A 21,251-nucleotide genomic window follows, 5' to 3' on the forward strand; every position below is an offset into this window, starting at 1 on the left:
TCGTTCTAAAGTTTAATTACCAATTGCTCCTTGAGCGTCGCTCGCATATCTCCCTCCCGCCCGTTGCCGTCTTCCGCCCTATTCACTCCCAGTTGTCTATTCCATGGAGCCCTCCTTGCCCTCCCATTCCTCGAAGTCGTTGCCCTTCCCCTTTCCTTCGAGTTTGAGGGCTAGGGTTTTCCCCACTCCCTCCGACACCCGAGCCTCTCCTTTCCTTCTCTTCTCTCCCAAACCCTAACCCTATCCGTCGCTCCTTCGCGGACGTCTCCGCCTCTGTTCCCATGGATTATGGATATCGAGCAGCCCGAAGACTCCAATCCCTTGCTCTTCTCCTCCACCTCCTCCTCCGCCTCCACCACACGAATAGCTATTTCACGGAGCAGGCATTGCGCGGTGAGGGAAAAGTCTCGTTTTTTTCGATCGTTTTGATGCTTGTTGTCTTGATCAAGAAGTAAAATTCGGTTCTTGATCTGTGTTTCTTGATCAGCGGGCTACATTGACGTTGGGGGAGACATCAGAAGGGGCGATTTTATGCAGCCGATCACATCCAGAGAAGCCCTGCAGCGAGAGCTCCAGAAGGAGCGGATCCGGGAGGAGCTCATCGCGAGAGACATCGCTCGAAGGAGAAATCTTGGAGGAAGAAGTGAGGAGGGAGTTGGAACATCGAGCGCGCGATGGCCGTGAGACGGCTTCAGCCGGAGAGGTACTCCTCGGTGGCGGGGGCCCCGGGTGCACCCTGAGGCGGGATTAGAGCGTGGAATGCAGATTGGTCTAGAAGCTAGAATTGTGGACAGGTTCGGGGCCCCTCGGGTGCCTATGTCTCCAGAAGATAGGGTTCATGAGTGGTCACTCCTCCATCACTTCCTCCCAAACCGGTGGTGAGAAGGAAGCTGCTTCTGCCTCAGCAACAGCCTGAGGTGTCGCACTTTAGACAGGTGCAAACCTGTACTCGCTTACTCCTTGTACTTTTCCTTATATTGTTTGTGATTCTATACTTTTTGACGATTTCTTGAGCTGCTTTAGCCACTACATTTCATGCTAAATCTTTGCTTCCTTACTGCGAGAACATTCATCGGAATTCAAAACCCTCCCTTGTCTTTTATGATTCTTTTAACTTTTAGCATTAGTACTCTACCATGTTCAATTCACAAGAAACTGAAATAAATAATTAGTCATAGCTCATCTTTTTCAAAAAAAGCATAAACAACCAAAAAATACACACTATGTTTATGATATGGTAGATTTGTCGATTCTACGCAAAACATAATCATTCTTTGTGTTTATATGCTGTTTATAAAATAAATCAACTGTAGTTTTTTTTGAATATGGACAAAACTAGACTTACTTATCATAGCTGGGACCTTCAAAGGTATTTATGGAATGGCTGCTATTTATTTGGATATTAGTTGACCAGAGAAGATATGTGCCTTTTTAGTTAGTCTCCATGGCTCTTTAGCCAGTGCATAAAGAGTAGTATTATAGAAAGGCTGTGTCAGATAAGACCCAATATGTGAACCTTGTTGGACAACAAAGCAGATCTGATTGAATCTGTCATTAATATTAGAATAAAAGAAAGGAAACTCTGTTGTAAAGACTGGAAATCCTTAGTGGATTCTAGGGTATCCAGAGAATAAGAATTGGGAGGATTCCTAAAATTCAAAATTGTCTCTATTTAATGTATAATAGATATAATGTCACAGGATGCTGGCATTTTATTTTGCCTATGAAAGCAGCTTTTAAAGAAGCATTTTGAAGGATGATTCTGCATGCACGTTTGTCCACATTCTGGTAGCAAGTTTTTTTTTTTTCAACCAAAAGACGGATAGGTCGGTCATTTTAATTTGTTCCGATACTTAGATGAATTGAGATCTTGGTCTATCTTGGCTATGTTGGAAGTGTAGCAAAGTTGAGAAAGAGCCGGGATATCCCGGAATCTTGGCGAATATATAGGAAGCAAGATATAGACATATTGACAGATATGGTAAATCCAGGATTAAGTGTACTTATGAGGCATTAAGATTAAAAACCCATTTAAGGAGGCATTAAGTTTAAAAAACCATTTAAGAATGTAGAATGAAAAACTGAAATCTCAGCCATATATTGATATTGTATCAGCTGGTATTTTGGAGAAATGAAAAACATGTTTGGTTGAAATGACATAGTAACTTAAAAATCTTATTCCAAAAAATCACTAGATATATGAGGCAAATTTTTTGTTAGTCTTCAGTATGGCAGCCTTTGCAGTACCAGTTGATGAAAGTAATACGAAGCTGTAAGATAGCTTACCTGCTTCAGACTCACTGTAAACTTGAACCCACATCCACTTTTTAAGCACTTACTTAAAGTGTTTTTGAAATATCCCACTTACTGTGCTTATGCCCTACCCTCTCTTCCACCTGCTCTGATTCTGGCATCGTGTTCTTACTTGTGCATGACTTTTTTTGTGATATTTTTCTGTGTGATTGTTTGGTTATTATGACTATAGACAACCTTGTCACTTGATTGAGAAAATATAGTGGCAGGATGGAGCATCAGCCCAAACATTCGATTTCTTGATTCTTGCTACAGTTTAAGCTATATGTACTTGTGATGATCTCGTGCAAACCTGCATTTCTTAGTTTAAGCCACAGTCAGCTGTCGCTATCGGGAAACTTATTTTACCCTTGCATAGTTGACGATGTATGCTAGTTATATGACAATTATTTAAGTCTTTATGTAGGAAATCTATTTTCTCTTTTTTTACGGAACTAGTAATGTTGGGATGTCTCTCTTTCTACCATTATCTTGCCTCCATTAATGTTCTTATTAGCAAAAGCAATAAATCATCTTTGGTCTCAAGTTTCATCTTTGACAAGTAGGGACGCCTATGGGCAGGACTGTGGGCCAGATTTTACATTGTTCAAATTGGCCATTTGGACCGATCCCGTCGAAAATTTTGAGAAAACTATTGACCATCAAAGATGCATGTAGATGGAAAAATGACTATATAGTAAGTAAATTATCTCTTTTAGATGCATGCTTAATGGTTTTATAGAAATGGAATTCATCAGATAAATGTCCGCAGGTAACATGATTGTAATGTTATGATACTAGATATTATTCAATTTCTGTACTATGGCTTGGATTTCCAGAGTGGAATTTGTTCTCTAAATTTCAGCAACAGATTGGGGCACATATCTTTTTTTTTTGTTTTCGAGGAGTCAATGAGGCTGTAGAAACTGATACTGCCACCTATACAAATACATTTTGCTCATTATCTTCTGGACTAATGAGTTGGATTTGGTGATATTCTGATAATAGTTCAGATCGAAATCCTGAATCAGATTAGATATTCTAATGTGAAAAGGTGGGATTGTGGAAAGATCCCAAATTGTTTATAGTATGCGCCCAAAACTTGTATTGGTTGTCTCTCTCCTGTACCTCTTTTATTATAACTAGCCCATATTGTTAAATACATACCATGATGAATTTCTATAATCTACAAAAATGCCCATCATTGTGAGTTCTTAGTTTAATGTTTTCCACAGATCACAAAGCCAATTTATCCATTACTATTAGTAAATTTTCCTTCTACAAGACCTTTGGCATCCATTGAATAAGTGTGCTCTTCCATGATGATGAAAGTGTCCCACTAGTTAGATGATTTTAGAACACTGTCAAAATGGTGTAATTCTATGTCCATTTACTATCTACAGTATCTATTATATCCAATATAACCTTGTTGAGATGCTTGTGGCATGGTCTTTCAGACTCAGCTTGAATTTTACCAATGAAACTGAGTTTTGCCTCATACATTAGTATATTAATTTTGAGTTATGAAATTCCTGATGTTTTTTCTTAAAAAAAAAAAGAGTTTATTTAATATTCAAAAATATTTTTTTAATGAAGTTATATAATTGAAAGCTAAATTATGTTGTTAGAATGGTAGATTTGAGCAAAGAACTTCAGATATGAGAAGTTTTATCACAGCAATGTCATTTTCTATTAGATGTTGTTAGAACGATTAATAACAACCACCATACCATAGCAACATGTCTGTTAAGAAAAGTTTTTTATAATCTTTTGGGCTTTGTAACTCTCTGCTGCAACCATGATAGCCATTTGCAGTTGCTGCTGTATGTGGCCATTTTACACCAATCACAAACATTATGATTCTATTGTTAAATCTAATATTATATATCTCACTGTTCCTATAGCAGAAACAATTAACAGTTGTAGAGTTGATCTAAATTGAGCTGTGCCCATTTTTTGTCACAACAATATGTAACAAGCTATAAAAGAGAGTTAAAGTTCATGTGAAATTGTTTATTTGGTGATTAAGTAAAATTATTTTATTATAGTAACTGTGTGCATGCCTTATGTGTTGACATATTGACCTGATTGCTATTAAACTTGATGGTGAGCAATGTGTGTGAAGGATGAAGTATTAATATTTCGTCATAACGGTGTTAGCAGGTGGCTGGTTTAGTTTCTTTAACATTTTTATTGACTACATTTTGGTCTGTACCCTTGCTTTCTATGGTTTTCCTTCAAATTCGTATCATGCAGAAATCTTGTGACCATTCAAGTAGGGTTCACAAACAATTTTCTGCAGTCTTCTCCAACTTGATTGGGCTCATCTCTGTGTTTATGGCATATCATTATAATCATGTTCAGGTTGATCTAGTCGCTGAAAAATTGAGTTATATTGTTTGAATTGGATTCAGTGTTGTAGTTATATTGAATCCGAACATTACCCAGCCATATTACCCCAGTTTTGAATTCTAATATGGTTGTTTCAACTATAATTGACTTGACCTGTTTATAGCCTCTCATAATTGCAAATTTGTGATGAAAGAAAGAGGAAAAGAAGAATACTGTTCCACGTCATCAGGTTGACCAAAATGCATTTCATATAGATATGACAGGAAAACATGCTGAACATTAAAAGATACTCTATTTACTTAGCATGTGGTACTTCTAAACTCAATATGGGAAGTCACTGAACAGGATATGTTGTTTTATGTAGTATTTATCCAGCAACATGAGAAGACAAACAAATAAAAAGAGGAAACTTACTCATCAGCCATGAAAAACTGACTCTTCTCCTATGGAACACCTTCTTTGCTCATTATCTTTGTTTTACTGATAAGGGGTAGTGTTCTGTAATGAATTTAAGATGGCTGAAAAATGGTTGGTGTGCAGCCATTTGTCATGGTCTATGAATCCGACTGATAAAAGTACTTCTAATTTCTAAAAGTAATTGAAATGATTAATATAAATTTTAACTTTTGAAAATTTAATGATATTATGTCATCTTGGGCTGACAAAGAATTTACAATATTGGTATATCTAATTATGTTAGTTGTGGAAGAGTTAAAAATACACTTAGGAATTAGATAGTCTAGAGCATGTGTTATCGACCTGCTTGCATATATGCGAGTGCCCATAAATTTTAAAGAATTGCACTTACAGTATTTTTTCACAGAAATGAAAAGAAATTATATGCGAATGGGAATGGAAACTAGAGAAACAGAGACAGTGCATGGAAAAGGAATGAGTTCTATTCCAATATTGAACGTAGCTAGTGATATTTCAAATGAAGTTGGTTTATAGTAATTTTCAAACTATACCCTTGATTAGGAATAAACCCATGTTTTGGAACACCAGTTATAATTGTTTTTGAGTCCTCCCACAGTATTACATACAACATAACTGACTTTTAAATAGCAGTCATCATTCGGTTATAATGGTCATTATTTTTACATTTCATTGTTCATCTCAATGTTAACTAATCATCCATTAAACTTATACCATAAATGTCACTATTAGTCCACACCAAATATATCATCCGTTCTTATTTTATATCATAATTGTTGATAATTAGTTCATACCAAATAACTTCATTCTCATTTCATAGGAATATTCCTATCACTTAAAGGAGTGGAATCAGAACTCTCTATTTAAGAAATGGTGATTCCAAGGAATGTGATTTTGTTACTTGTTGCGCAAATATTGAAATGAAGCCAAACTAGAATCCCATTCCATTCCTTCCCTTATTCTGCAATCCAAACTTAGCATTAATGTAAGTGTATACATTACTAAATCTCAGAGTGGATTGGACCAAACTAAGTGTGTCTGCAAGTAGTCCCTTGTATAAAAGTGCAAGGTGATCACATATGTTTGGACACTTGATATTATGTCCATTGCTCTTATTGGGACAGCTGGCAATGGGCTATGAGGGGTTGGCATGAGGTCTAATATTGGTTTTTTTTCTTTTATTTCCTGTGACATCGTGCATCTTAGAATTTTAGAATACTAACCAGTCCAAGGAGGAAAAGGCTAGTCTAGCATAACTGCTTTGAGATTTCTAATTCTTTGTGTGTGTGTGTGTTTAGGGGGGGGGGGGAGGGGGGGAGGAAGGGGGGGTTGATGATTTTTAAATGTGGAATGCTTAAATTGTCATATACTATTATGGTATTTTCCTGTTGAAGTATATAGAGTATCTTTTCCCAATCTCTTTTTTGCAATCATCTTTTCTCTTCTGTTCATCTAAAGTAGCATGAGTACTCAAGAGGTGTTTCATGTGCAAAGCGGAATCATGAAATTGTGAATATAAGCATGTAATCCTAGGTCATAGATTTGCATATCATGTCAGGAGAATTTTTATGGGAAAATATTATGATCTAGGAATCATGCTTTGTTAGATTTTTATCGGAATTTTTATTTGATTTTTAATCTTCATTCTGAAACTTCTCTATTATCCTACTTATCAAGATGTTGATTGATATGGTTTTGTTTATGAATGTAATCAGTTTTGATATAATTAGGTTGAGGTTTCAAGCTTCCTTGATAAAGCTGAGGGTTGACTAGCCAATCACTGAACTTAGATTTTTGTTGATCGGTTGTACACATGGAAAACAACTCACTTATTAATTTCTTCCTAAGAATAAGCTGACTGACTGGAATGGAAAGGTAATAATAAGAAGAAAGCTGTCATTCATTTCTTGTCTTTTACGTTAACAGATGAAGGTACTTTGCATGTACCTGCTACTTAGTTGATGTTTCTTAGTCATACCCATTTGTGAGTTAAAGTTAGTGGTTGATTCTTGTCAAACTATTCAGTGAACTACGAAATTTCCATGTTTTTAAATTTTCAATACATTTGAAGTTTTTCTTGCAATAATAGCTATGGTTTGAATTGGAATTATATATTTAGATATCATTCTAAACCTTAAATTTTCTATCCAAGAAAGACCTTAAGATCACCAACAAGCCTTGTCCTATCTATATGGAATGGTTTTACATATCGGATGTGCTCTAAAGTTTGAAAACATTTTATGATATTGGTACGATGATAAGGTCATTCAAATTCAATGCTAATCTCCAATCACGGGTTTTTGCACTTGAATCATAAATTATTTCGAGGGCTTAATGCAAATGATGGACCAATTATGGAGGCCATCTGTGCATTTGCTTCTGCCATTTCTATTCTAATCTGTGATAGTGACTCCACTAATCTGGCATGTCATTGGTTCTGGAGTACAGATACGTATCTGATCGGTTGTCCGGTTTATAATGTGCTGTCAAACTTGTTTCTGATTCCACTTTTTTGTTGACACTGGCAAAATCGGTATTATTTTTTTTTTCCATAGCTCACTTATTTTTGTGATATGAAGGGTCATCAGATTATGCAGCTAATTCACTAGGAAGGATCCTATTTTCTGCTATGTTGTGTTGTGTTTTGATAGAAATTGGCTGGGAGAGCGAAATGTTTTACTTTGTTGGGATATGTTTGTTATGTTCCTGTTTTTTATGCTGCCTGCTGACTCTTTCTTGGTTTCTATTGTGGGGCTATCAATTTTACTATGCCAATATGGATTCTGTGAGTGGCTGGCAGATATTAATTATTAAGCTCAGAGTCTAGACCTTTTCAGATGGTTTCATAATTAACTTCTTTAGAGCCAGACTAAGCTTAACTTGCTTTCTGGGAGCCAGGGACAGATTCTCTATTGATTTGGATACTAATGGGAAGCACAAATTGGGCGTGGAGTTCTGGTGGCCATTTTGCATCCAGATTAACAAAGGATTTAGTTTTATGATGAAGGCATAATTCTCAATCACATCAACATGATCAATCAATGCTTACTGAGTGTTTTAGCAGTATATTTTGGAATACACAGACATCGTAAAAATGTTATGCTTCAGGTTTACATGATATTCTTTAGTTGCATACCTTTGTACATATTTGTGCATAGATTTGTTAAACTATAGGAAAAGCATCTGAAGAGATGCTTCTGTGAAGAAGGGAATAATCACTTCCCCAATTACTTTTCCTTTAGTTTAGGCATTTATAACATTGATAAGCAGTTATGCATCAGGTGAGCAAGTTCTCTATCATGCCTATGGCTGGCGTGGGCTGGGCTAGGCCGAGTCATGCCCTACCAACCTGGCCGAATTTTTTTTTCGGACTTCAGGCAGGCTTTGGGCCTGAAAATTTTGGAAATTCAGGCTCGAGCCAACCGAGCCAGACTGACCTGAAGCCGATTGGGCTGGCCCGAATTATCCATTTGAGTTAAAAATAGGTCTAGCTTGAACCCGTTGAAGTTTAATATTTCATAATCTTGCTTCACAAGTAAATGAGCTAGCTAAACATTGACCTCTCTCCTATAACACAAGTAAATGATATATGATACATTGTTCTTAGCTAAACCATTTTAATTTGTTCTCTTCTTCCTCTTATTCTTTCGAAATAACAGCATACAAAAACAAATTGATTCGGGCTTGAAATCGGGCCTTGTTCGGCGCTCAGGCTCGGGTTGGGTCCGGGCCGGGCCAATGACCTACTCGATCCCAGTTCGAAAAACAAATAGGCTTTACATTTAAGCCCAAACCTGGTTTGAAATTGTTCGGGCCTGGCCTGAAGCCCGGCCCGAGCCTATTTCCAGCCCTAGATTCATGCCACGCCATGCTTGATGGGCTCCGCAACAGTATTTAGATAAAATGAAATATTTCAATAAAAATGTTGAAAACTAAATAAATAAAGATTTCAAGTTGAAGGAAGACATTGCTCTCCAGAGGCCTAGACAATTTAAGTGTATCGTTCTTCTTGTCCCTAGAATTGGTAAAATTTGTTCATCATTTGTATGTTAATGATTTTATTAGCCATTAGAATCAATTTGTTATATTCTCCCTTTAATTTAACATTCTTTCCCTCTTATTGGATTGTAGCTTCATTCATTAAATGATACATCATCTGTGATGCATGGGATCAGTCTTGCGTTCATTTTGCAGATTACGCCGTCAAAGCCAAAATTATCTGGAATGAAGAGGAAATCAGTGGCTGTTACAGGAGGAAGTGAACTTCCTAGGCCATCCAATAAGGAATGGAGTTGTGCTCTCTGTCAGGTGAGTGCCACCAGCAAGCAGGGCCTGGATGAACACCTCGAAGGCAAAAAACACAAAGCCAATCTAGAAGCACTAGTTGAAGGCAAGAAACCCAAAGCCACAGAAGCACCACTTGGTGCTAACAAATTCAGAAGAACCAAGAAAGCTGTAGGCTCGACATCTGTGACAAAGGTAACCGGCAAGTCATTGCCAACAGAGGGTGCATCAACCAATGGGCCTGTGAAGAATCAAAGAGAAGACAAGAAGCAACAGACGGTTCAGAAGAAGAACTACCGCTGCGACCTATGCAAGGTGAAATGCAACAGTGAGGTCATGTTGGCCTGTCACCTACGTGGGAAGAAGCATATCGCCCAGCTTGAGGAGTCGAAAAAGGACGGCAAACCCAGGATGCCGGCCAGTGCTGGAAAGAAGGTAAAAGTAAATCAAACAGCAAAGAGAGAGGAGGTAGAGGAAGAAGATAAGAAGGCAGAAGCTCAATGATTGAAGGATCAAGAGTTGCTGATTTTGTCTGTGAATGCCAAAAGGACGGTAAGACGGAAAACCTAATTCAAGTAGGGTAGCGAGTTCTCGGACTTGCTGACATAGGTAAGATGCAAGTGCCTAGCCTTGATGGCACTGTATAGAACTGGTATGGGCGTTTGGTGAATAATGTAGGTTGAGAACTCTTTCATAATGCCCTCTGTCAAGTTGGGCGATGATGCTTTGGTGAAAGCATATGATAAAGTTTAATTTTACCTTTAGAATTTACAAGCTTCAGATGCCTCTGCCAAATGGAAATGTGCTGCTGTATGCCTAATATTAATCAAGATTGTTGTGTTCTTGAGCTGCTTGGTGATGGCATATGAAATGGTATATTCGTAGAACCAGAGGGGGGGGGGGTGTTCATGTGGTACGTAGTATATCCATGTGGTGCCTTCGATGTGGTTCAGGGTAAAGTTGAAACCCAGTGCAGCCTATCTTGGTAGCCGGTGTACATACATGAGTTGTTATGCAAATCTGATTATCTCTTACTGGTGTTTATGTAAATGAAACAGTTTGATGGTTACTTTCTACCCAAATAAAATAGAAAGAGAAAAAAAAAAGAAAGCTTTGTAGTGTTCGACATGTATGTCAGATATATCTTTTCACTGATCTTACTTTTCTAAAAAAGAAAATTAAAAAAATGAAGTCAGACCTTGCCAAAGCATCTCGGTTATCTCAATGCCCAATCTCTTGGTATATCTGGGATGACGGGTAAGCTTCATCGTGTATAAGATGATCTTGACTGTTTTTGCTTCTCTGTGACTGATCCACACCAAGAGCATCGCCATCAAAAGAGAGGCCATGACAACTGATGAATCTCTCTCTCTCTTTCCCCGCCTTGCAATGCAGCACCTGTGTCAATTTTGACGCGCAAGGCGTTGATCAGGAGGCAAATACTCGGGGTGCAACTGGAGCGCTTGGCAGGGAATTGAACCAATGAGACGACGTCTCGCTTTATTTATTTAGACCGGGAAGGGGGGCTTGCACGCCTTTTCCGCACGGCGAGGAGTTTTACCTATCATACCCATCCGTCGCCGAAATCTAGGACTCTAAGCAGACCCAAGTCAAGACAGAAGTAAAGCTAAAATCAAGAATTACGTGCAGCCTATGCTTATGCTTATTAAAAGATAGAACAGTTCAGAGTCCGCATGGTGATGTATCACTAGGTTTCACCATTAGAGATTAGTTTTCTGGTTTGACAACATCCACTTGAATTGAGGGTGAATGTTACTACTTTTTAAACCATGGAACAAGACCAAGAAGGTGGATTTTCCCGTCACAGCCACCATGCAAGCAAGCTTGCCAATACATGCAGTACGTATCATCAGTGTTTTAGCTACTAAATTGGCGGGAGAAGCCCTTTTGTTTCTCGAAACAAGCATAGCAATCCATATGCATTCCACAGTTTTGTTAATCTTGCTTCTGATTAGAGAATAGAGATTGAAGGAAAAAGTAAAACTAAAAAAAAAAACTTAGAGCAGTTGAATAACTAATATCTACAAAAGACAATAACTAGGAAATAAAACCAATATTGTTGTCTCATCAAACAATTTTTGTAAGAGTCTGCAAATTAGGACAGGTAAAATTGAATTCAGGCTGCATCGCATCTTTTATTTCTCTGTTTTTTTCTTTTTCACTGCAACCTTTACCAAGACTAAAAAAGGATAACATCCATATAAACCATAATCTCTCTCTCATGGGTAGAGAGATTCTTCAGTTTTGGTCTATAGATTAGTACTGCAGAATTTCAAATTAAATTGTGACTGATATGATATGATAAATGCATTTTGAATCTTTGATGACCCAATTCTGAGAATGAAAATGAATGGAAACAAAAAAAAAATTGCAACAGAGAACTTGAGCTAGATTGCCTCTGCACCACCAACAGAACATTCACATAGCATGTAAAGCCTCCCTCCCAGCTTTTTTGACGCAAAATATAACGTCTCAGATTGTATCCATAAATCAGTTCGAGAAGTACAAATTCTGTGGCCAAAGGTAAAATGCCACATAAATAGTCCGAAACTTCCATACCATAATTCTGAAAATCTGAACCCATGGGAACAAGAGCAATCTACCAAAGCAATCTATAAACCAAACGATCAAGCCAGATTATCTAAACCACAAACCAACAAAAGTATCATTATTTCCACAAATTTTCCCGAGGTTACTGACTACAATCTTGCCACGGATTCTTCCACCACATCTTCATCCAACACCTGAAAAAATCTCCTGTTTTTATAAAATGGTAAAGAATAAATGGTTCTGCACAAACTATAGTTGGAGAATGTAGTTGTCAATGAGAAGATGCTATCATTTCTACAGCAACTCTATTAAGTTTCATGTATAATGGGAATACAAATATCCCTTCAGTTGCTCCTTTACAAACCAAATTTGATAAAAAGTGCCTTTTAAGAGATGGATGATGGAAAGGCACAAGAACTAACTTTGCGCCCATGATATAGCAGAGAATTTCAAACCCTGAGAGCTACCTGATCTTGCCATGAAATTTTCCTCTTACCCACCCGGTTTGAATTGTTTCCAACATCCCTACAAATTGATAGCTTAAGATCATTAGCCCCTCCCTCGCCATCAGTTGAACCCTCTTTGATTTCCCAATTTCAGGGGCTCCCACCCCACCTGAAACTCCTCCATTTCTTCACCATTCTGTAATTAACAAATACCAAGTTAACAAACCTCAATAACCTTCATAAGTGTATCCATTCAGGTTTCTGATAAAAGGAGGAACCAATCAATTACCGGTAAAGAGATCTGGTTCAAATCATTGCAGTAGAAGTGCTTGGAGCTGCAGCTTCCTACTCTGTGATTCCTATCTTTTGCAGGTATTTCACTTCCGACAATTGGGTTTGGCTGTTCATAGATGCAAACAGATGTTGACGGCATTTTGCGGGATTGCTTCTTGAGTCTATATAGGGTGGCCTGAGAAGGGTTTTTTAACAAACTCCTGTATTTTCTCCGTAAGAATCTAAAACAACCAATTAAAAATATTAAAGTTTGAACTTTTGAAGAGTCTTAAGATGTATTAGGAAATTGGGAGGTAGATAAATGTGTGCAAGGTGAGATATAGAGGAAGAGAAATTACTTGACTTCAGCAAGAGCCTGAGTTTCTTCTGCTTGGTCCGCTGCAATTTTTTCTTCTTTGCTTCAGTTTCCTATGAAAACAAATTACATTTAGTTTGTGAAAAAGAGCAATCAAATTATTCAGAGATCTTATAAATTTTTAAAAATTACAAAATTTCCATTGAGATACCAAAAAAAATAAAAATAAAAGACTGGCTTTTTATATTAAAAAAAAAACTTTTACTGCTCAAGGAAAAGGGGCACCACAGAAGTGAATAAATTCTTTGAAAAAAGTGAATAAAAATCGAATTGAACAAAAATTAGAAAAAAACCTAAGACATAACCCAACCAATTAAAAGTTAGAAACAGAAGGGAAGGAAATATCGAACAAACCCTCGCATCCACAAAAGAATCATAAAAACCTAGATCTCTCAATCCAAGCGACCTGGACCCATAAAATCAACAAGAATAAGCAGGAAACATCCCCAGATCCCTAAAAGCCAAGAAAACATATGAAAAACCCCTCTCCAAAGAGAAACCCTAGACCCTTAAAATCAAAAAAGAAATAAGCAAAAAGAACCAATTTCAAACCAAAAACAACCCTAGATCCCCAAATCATGGAGAAAATAAGCCCTAAATATCCAGAAATCAAAAAATCAAGAAGCATCCACAAAAAGGAACCCCAAGAAACGCATCTCATCCACGGGGAAACTCTCAACACCCAAAGATCTAATCAATCAAAGAAGAAAAAAGATCTCACCTTTACCAGCTCCTCATATTCCTGCAACAACCCCAGGTACTTGAACCGGGCCCTGGCCTCCTCCCCAGCGGCCATGTACGAAGAAGACGACGGCGACGACTCCACGAGAGGAACCTTCTCCCCTTCCTCATCATCTTCTCCTCACCCCCTTCTCTCCCGAACCAGAACAGAGAAAGCAAAAAGGAAATATGGAGAGACAAAAGGCGGAGGAGAAGACTTTTATGAGAGGTGGTGCCAATAAGAGATTGTGATGAGATAATGGAGATATAAAGGCGGGCAGCGAGAGATAGAGCGAGAAAGGGGAAGGTTCCTTCCCCTTGTTTTCTCTTTCTTTCTCTCTTTCCCTGTGTGTGGAAGGTCTGACCAAGACAAAACCCGAAAGAGGCCCATATAAATCCGGAATTGGAGAACAAGGAGAGGTTTTTTTTTTTTTAAGCTTTGATGGAGGTGTAGATTTCCTGGGCTTGCAGAGGGGCATTTCTGGCATTGGTCTCTCTCTCTCTCTCTTTTTTGTTTTCCGGAGGAGCGGAGAGATGTGGATGGGTTGGTTGGAAGATACACCCATGAAGACCCCTATCCTTTCCTTCCTCCCCTTCTTTCCCCTTTTCTCCGCACCTCCCCCTTTTGTTTTGTTTTTTCTCTCTCCTCACATAAATCCTGGTCCACTTGGGCCATCACAAAGACACTAGAAAGACGTAGAGAGAGATGACAAGGTCTCCTTCCCATCCACGGCCAAGGGTGGGGGATTGGGTCTTCTCATGGTTTCTTCCCTATTGGGGTGTAGGTTGGGGTGAGACCGGAGGAGGGGATAAGTGGAAGCTTGCTTCTCTGATGCTGCAGCTCTTCGCCTTCGTACCTTGTAGACCCTTGTCGTGATGGTGGTGGATGGGACTTTTATTATGTTAATGGATTATAGCTTTACTAAAATACCCTCTTCTATTAAAAGTTTTCGGTTTTCTTGCACAGGGGAGAGCATCGGTGCAGCCTCTCATTCTTTTCTTGCCCCACATAGAAAGTTCCTCCTCTCCTCTTGATGATATACCAAAATTCACAGAGAGGACCCTATTTGCTTGGAGATTTACTAATGGTAATTATTTGCTCATCAGTTCCGCTCGTGCATCACGAAATGGAAGACTTCCCGGCTACCTCCAAGTCCTTGCTTTATCCCCCACGCATAACGAAAGGACGGAAAGCATCCTTCGTAAAGGTGGAAGAATCCAAGAGAGGATTTGTCCATAGTCACCGCACCAGGTAAAAGACCTTCCCTCCCATTCAAAGGATCCATAGAGCTTTGAGCGTCATGTGAAATGGACTGCACGAGAAAAGGCAAAACAAAGCCAGTAGGGCTATTTTGGAAACTTTGCCTTGGAAAGGAGCGTGGAGACGGCCGAGGCCTCCATCAAAAAGCTTGGGCTTGTGAGGAAGGAAAAGCTGACTTCAAACGATTTGTATATTTATAATTATGGAAAGAAGCGGCCTGTTTCATCCAATCTGCAAATGAAACTTAGGAGTTCCAACCCTTTTTTTTTTTTTTTTTGGCTTCTCGCTCCAAAGTGTGACTTTCATGTCAGCATAAATATTTCAGGATGTATAATAAAGTCCATTGTTGTCGATCCTCAGCCTTTCTTTCCCAAAGAAGCTATATTTTTCCAATATCTTGTTTTAGAGACTCTTCTTCGTCTTTGGAATCAGAAACGCAATACGTGAAATCACATCTAAAGATGGTGAAAGTAATAAAAACATCATGTAGGTGCTTGGTTGCATTTTGATATGGCACAAAGACGATGGATTCTTTAAGACTTTCCTAGTCTCATCATATAATAATGCAGCACAATAACTACTCTTCAGTTTTTTTGGGGGTGATTAACGCTTGCAAATCATGCAAATGGGCTTCCCTTATTCATTCGTTTTGTAAATGGAGGTTCTTGCATCAACCCAAAATATATTGCTTATCTAAATCTTCTATATCAAATTGAATAGCGTGGTAAAATAGTGATTTTTTTTTAAAGAAAAACAGTACCCAATTTATTGCATCATAGTCCATGTATCATATCTCCAAGAGCCATATACCTGGAAGGAAACAGATATGTTGATATCCTCCCTTTGTGATCTCCAAAAAATATCATTTCGAAAGTGTGATAGCATGTGATTACATTTGGCCTCAAAACTAGATACTCCATAAACACTCTTGTCGCAAAGATTTATTGACATATAAGCTAGATAATAAATCTTTTAGTCTCTTGGATTATGCCCAGGTTTTCTTGTTTTGCCTTGGCCCTAAAAAGAATAACCTCTAAATATTGCAAGAACGGTCTCTAAATATTATAACATTTTTTTTTCTATGATCTCCCTCACAAGGACACTAATCCGAATCTTATCTGCATAAGATTTATAAAATTATAAAATTTTCATCAAATGATTTTTTTATTCACTTATGTAAATATCATTATCTAACACGTGTCCGTGACGGGCCACCGTTGCTTGATTCGTAACTTTCTTTTAGGACCCGCTACACTAGACTTGAAGGTGGATTGGCATTTGGGACCATTAGACCCTGTGGCTCCACCACCACCAAGGGCCTGTTTCTTAGCTTGTCAGCCTTTACTGATCTGATCTGATGTGGACCCTTGGTTGGAGCTAGAGGAGAGAGGGGAAAGATGGGAACAGCTGATATGGGCAAGAGGTTTGACGAGAAATAGGGAAGATGGCCATTTTGAGGAAGGGGAAGCATAAATGCCTGGCCCAAATTGTAGGGTTTATATCAAATTCCATATTTAGGGAAATGCTGCGGAGCCCCAAACTCCCCTAACTCCTTCAAATCATGCTTTTTATAGCCCCTCGGGACAAAGATATTATTTAGAAATAATCAAGAGCATTGCTCGAGCTTGACTTAGATCTGGGCTCAACCCAACTTAGACTCTTTTTAAGCTCGAATGATTCGAATAGTTTTTCGAATCGAGCTCGAAGAGTAAAATACTAGACTCCAAATCTCACAAGTCTAATCAAATATATATATATATATATAATATATTATTAATTTAGTATTTAAATATAATATCATGACCAAAATTTAAATTCAAGCTCGAGTATAGCTCGATTGGTAATCGAGCTGAAACTTGAATATTAAATTTCCTCGATCATAAATCAAGTTTCGAGCTCGAGTATTTCGAATCGAGTCGAGTTTGAGCCTCTAACTACTCGACTCGATTTAGCTAGATTACATCCCTAATCCAGATAGTGTTACACCAAAGTATGTGTTTAAGGCCCTGGGGGGATGTTCTCGGAGAAATGTAATCCATGCGTCGATGAATCCACGGCAAAAGTGGCATCTACCTCGGCGCTCGGATCCCGAGTGGATAGAATGCCTCGCCGATTATTCTGGCGAGACGTCCCAAGATTCCAGTCCTCGGCGGAGAAATCCATCCCCCGTCTCTGGACGCTTGCGTAAAAATCTCTTTGCTTGCACGTTGCTGGAATTTGGCGCCCTCGAATTTGTCCAGCCGACTGCGTCAACTCAAGCATGCGAAAAGTAAACTGAATTTCATCTTAAACAAAATTTAAATAAGAAGTCAAACATAATGCCAAGAAAAATTAACTAATTCCAGATCGACACCATACTTATAATCTCAAACAAGGGCATGTCTTGACTAGTGGTCAGTCCTGTTGTACTCTTGTTACCTCAAGATGTTAGGCTAAGGTTTAATCTGGCTAAATCAAGATAATTGCTACAAAGTCCTCTTGATTAGTTATACCTGCAAAGTCAATAGTTTAACCAGAATAGCCATTGCAGGGCCATGATAATTGATTTTTTTTTAAATATAAAGGAAAAAAACATTTCAATAGCACAAAACCTAGAGTCCAACATTAAGTTGCTATTTATTTGTTTCTGCAAACTCAATGACATTAGTAGGGAGGAACCTAGCATGGCATCCAAGTAAACCATAAATCCACCCTGGCTACATGAAAAGCTGAAGAAGAGTTGATGCGCAAACAAGGACTTCAGAGTAGCATCAGCAATGCATGGATTAAGTACTTGACACAAGATAGAACAAAATGCGCGCTCAACTTCCATAATTCTGTTAGAAAAAAACTTCATGCCCAAGATTTGTGTAACCCAATTGGGTTCCGGTGCAATCGACTGATGCCCTCTGACATGGAGAAGTATCACAACAAAAACAGGAATAAGCTTCCAACGCAGCACCAGTTAAGCATCCAATAGAAACGATAAGAAAGAAATCATTTTATCAGCTAACACGGCACGATGCATTGATAGAGACATGGGAGAGGGCATCATCAGATTCTACAGTTACTAATCACATATAGATATAGCAGGAAATTGCACGGTCCAGCAGATCAAAACCTGATGCAAGCGTCAGGTCACGGTATCAGAAGCAAGGATTGCATACAGAAAATCATGTTCTTTGACGCAAAGACCATTCCGCCAAAAGAGAGGAGATTACATCACAATGCAAGGTGACCATCATACAGTTTCAAGAAGCCAATCTGGCAAGTCGCCCAGCTGCCATTAGAAGGAACCTGTCTTCATTTGAAAGGATAGAATGGACATTCATATTGTTCCAATTAGGAATAAAATATGGATATTGTTGATTCCTCTAAATATAACAGAATGCAGTATCAAAGTTCCGAACGAACTTATTTGTCTAATTATCTCCATAAACTTTGTTCTTTTAAATCTGAAGATACATAAAAAACAAAGCAGAAAACGTGATTACCATGTCTTGGGTTGATTGTTTGTTCTTCCAAGTGAGCAGCAATAAACTCTTCTTTTTTCTTTCCGCCTACACCCTTAGTTCCAAAGAGCTAGAACCAGATATTCAGACCTTTCAGAAAAATTTGGAAGAGATTCTAAGACTTACATGCGTTCAAATCTTCTAATATGTAGTTTTCATGAAAGAATAGCTTCTGTTCTGTATGCAGGAGAAGATCATTATGTTGCAAAGAAAGGACTGTTTTTAAGTCACTTCTCAAATGACTATGAATAAGTGTTAAATCAAATTAGTACTATAAGTAAAAGTTGATTGATCTTATCTATCATAAGTATATACTATCAATTTAGAGTCCAAGGAAAGCCTGTGACATGAAACATTGCAACTCAAGAATGTAAAAGAGAAGTTTATCAAAGACTACATAGAGTTATTTTACCTCCAAAAGAGGGAGGGAATAATTGAAAAGGTGAAATGAGGTTTAAATTTCAAAAACTCATTCACACTATTTGATTTGTTACAGCATTAATCGCCAGTACTCACCGAGGAGTTCTTTCCCTGAATAAATTTCTAATGTACAAAAAAATGGGATACATGTAGACAAGTTCTAGCTTACGTGTCATGATTCATTAGGAAGTTGTGAAAACGTCCCTGAATTGGGGCTGCACCCTTCAACCATCATGTTTTTATAGACAGAATATGCATTGTCAGTATTACCTGATGCACTATAACCTCGAATAAGAGCGTTGTATGTAAAACATTAGGCTGGAACCCTTTGAGTTGGAGTTCTTCATACATCTTTCCAGCTTCAGCTAACTTCCCTGCCTTCCCAAGGTTGAGAATTAAGGAATTGTATGTATACAGGTCAGGAAAAATTCCCCTATTTTGCATTTCATTGAAAAGAGCAATGGCTTCGTCTAATCTCTGAGATTTCCAAGACCATTAATCATTAAATTATATGCGATCAAGTCAGGCTCAAGTCCAGTTTCCATCAGTTCTTCGAAATAGGAGAGAGCATCATCTGCTCTACCCACCATGCAAGGGTATCGATAAGGATGGTGTAGGACTTCACATCTGGCCTAATTCCCTCCCTGACCATCCTTTCATACCATTTGCAAGCCTTTTCTGCATCACCAGCCTTCCCAAATCCATTTATAAGAATATTATAGATTGCACTGTTAGGCTTGCATCCATAGTCCACCATCTCATTGAACATGTCTTCTGCCTCATTCATCTTTCCCGATTTCAAGAGCCCATCAATAAGAGGACCATATGTACATGGGGTGGGTGAGAAATCTCTACTAATCAATCATAGTAGAAATCAATAGCCTGATCTAATCTTTTAGACTTGACAAGGCCTGAAATGACTATATTGTAGGTTTATGTTGTTCGGTTCACATCCCCTTGCACGCATCTCCTCATACAACATCAACATCTGCTCAATCCGCATAGACTTCCCAAAGCATCCATTAATGCATTGTAGGTGAAAACATCTGGAGTACAGCCAACCTTTTTCATTTCCATGAAAAGACCTTGAGCAATCTCCATAAATGGGATTCTAGGAGTCCAGTGATAAGAGATTATATGCTTCCATGGTTGGTGATATTCCATAGCTCTTGAATTTCTCAAATAGTTTGTGTGCATCAACAGCTTTCTTATGCTTACAGAGAAACTTAATCAGAGGGCATAATAAGTAGTCATTTTGATAAGCACCACTTGTAGCAATCAATTCAGAAAATTTAACTGACTGATCATATCCAGCTTCACCTAATATCCCTTCCATTAGAGCTTTCCCAGGAGAACCTATCTCTCTGAGCATTCGGGCTGCATAATATATTCTTTGGTGATTTGCAAAGCATTTTTGTCTGTCCATTTTTAATGAACTTGGAAGGATGCTGCACAAAGTTACAAAATCAGGTATGCAAACTTTTCTCATCTGATGAAAGAGCCACAATGCTTCATTAACTCTATCTTCTGTAGCTAAACCATATATCACAGTGTTGTAAGATAAAAGGTCAGGCATACAGTCCTTCTCTGTCATCCCGTAAAGAATGTCCAAGGCAGATCCACTTCCCCATTTTTGGAGAGACAATCCAGCAGAGTGTTGTAAGTTATTGTATTTGAAGGACATTGTGACTGCTCATTTCCCGAAACAAATCCATCACCTCTTGAACTCTACCCTCTTCCAGTCCTGCCAATAGGGGTGTTGTAGGTCACCACAGTGGGCTCAAGATTCAGCTCCTTCATTCTGTGGAACAGTTTCCAAGCTTCATCCTCTCTTCCTGCCTTGAGGCGCATTGATCAGAGAGTTGACTGTAATCTCATCCGGTTTGCACCCACTTTCTATCATCTCAGAGAATATCTTCACAGCTTCATCAACTTTCCCAGCCTTATTGCAGCATTTAATCATCATATTATAGGTGATAGCATCTGGAGAGAGTCAACAGCTCTTAGTTCATAGAAACTTCTTTTGCCTGTCCAAGCTTCTGACTCAGCGAGACCATAACAAACATGCATTGCAGGCAACAATATCTGGAACAACCCCCTGACTCTTCATAATTCATACATATGAAAGCTTTCTCGAACTCTCCACACTTCCCATAGTATCAATGAAAGGATATAGGTGTAAGCAGTGGTTTCAGTCCTGAGCTCCACATGATTAAGAGCTCTTCAGCTTCATCCAATCTATTTGCTCTCAGGAGACCACTGATCAGTGTGTTATAGGTCTGCAGGTTAGGTGATATGCCCTTCTTTCCCATTACACCCAACATTTCAGA

General features: G+C 38.4%; 2 protein-coding genes across 2 annotated transcripts; one reads left to right on the top strand and one right to left on the bottom strand.

Annotated features, from left to right (window-relative positions):
- The first annotated feature begins 644 nt into the window (after positions 1-644).
- On the top strand, positions 645-9,972 carry LOC120109750 (UBP1-associated proteins 1C-like). Its single transcript, XM_039123451.1, has 2 exons — positions 645-935; positions 9,274-9,972. Exon 2 carries the CDS (start codon positions 9,304-9,306, stop codon positions 9,865-9,867), a length of 564 nt encoding a protein of 187 aa, XP_038979379.1. The 5' UTR covers positions 645-935; positions 9,274-9,303; the 3' UTR covers positions 9,868-9,972.
- A 10,060-nt stretch (positions 9,973-20,032) lies between these two features.
- On the bottom strand, positions 20,033-20,605 carry LOC120109751 (pentatricopeptide repeat-containing protein At4g31850, chloroplastic-like). Its single transcript, XM_039123452.1, has one exon. The coding sequence runs from the start codon at positions 20,603-20,605 to the stop codon at positions 20,033-20,035; it is 573 nt and encodes a 190-aa protein (XP_038979380.1).
- Between the last annotated feature and the right edge of the window lie 646 nt (positions 20,606-21,251).

The sequence above is a fragment of the Phoenix dactylifera genome, unplaced genomic scaffold, assembly GCF_009389715.1.
Source record: "Phoenix dactylifera cultivar Barhee BC4 unplaced genomic scaffold, palm_55x_up_171113_PBpolish2nd_filt_p 002670F, whole genome shotgun sequence".
Taxonomy (NCBI): Eukaryota; Viridiplantae; Streptophyta; class Magnoliopsida; order Arecales; family Arecaceae; genus Phoenix; species Phoenix dactylifera.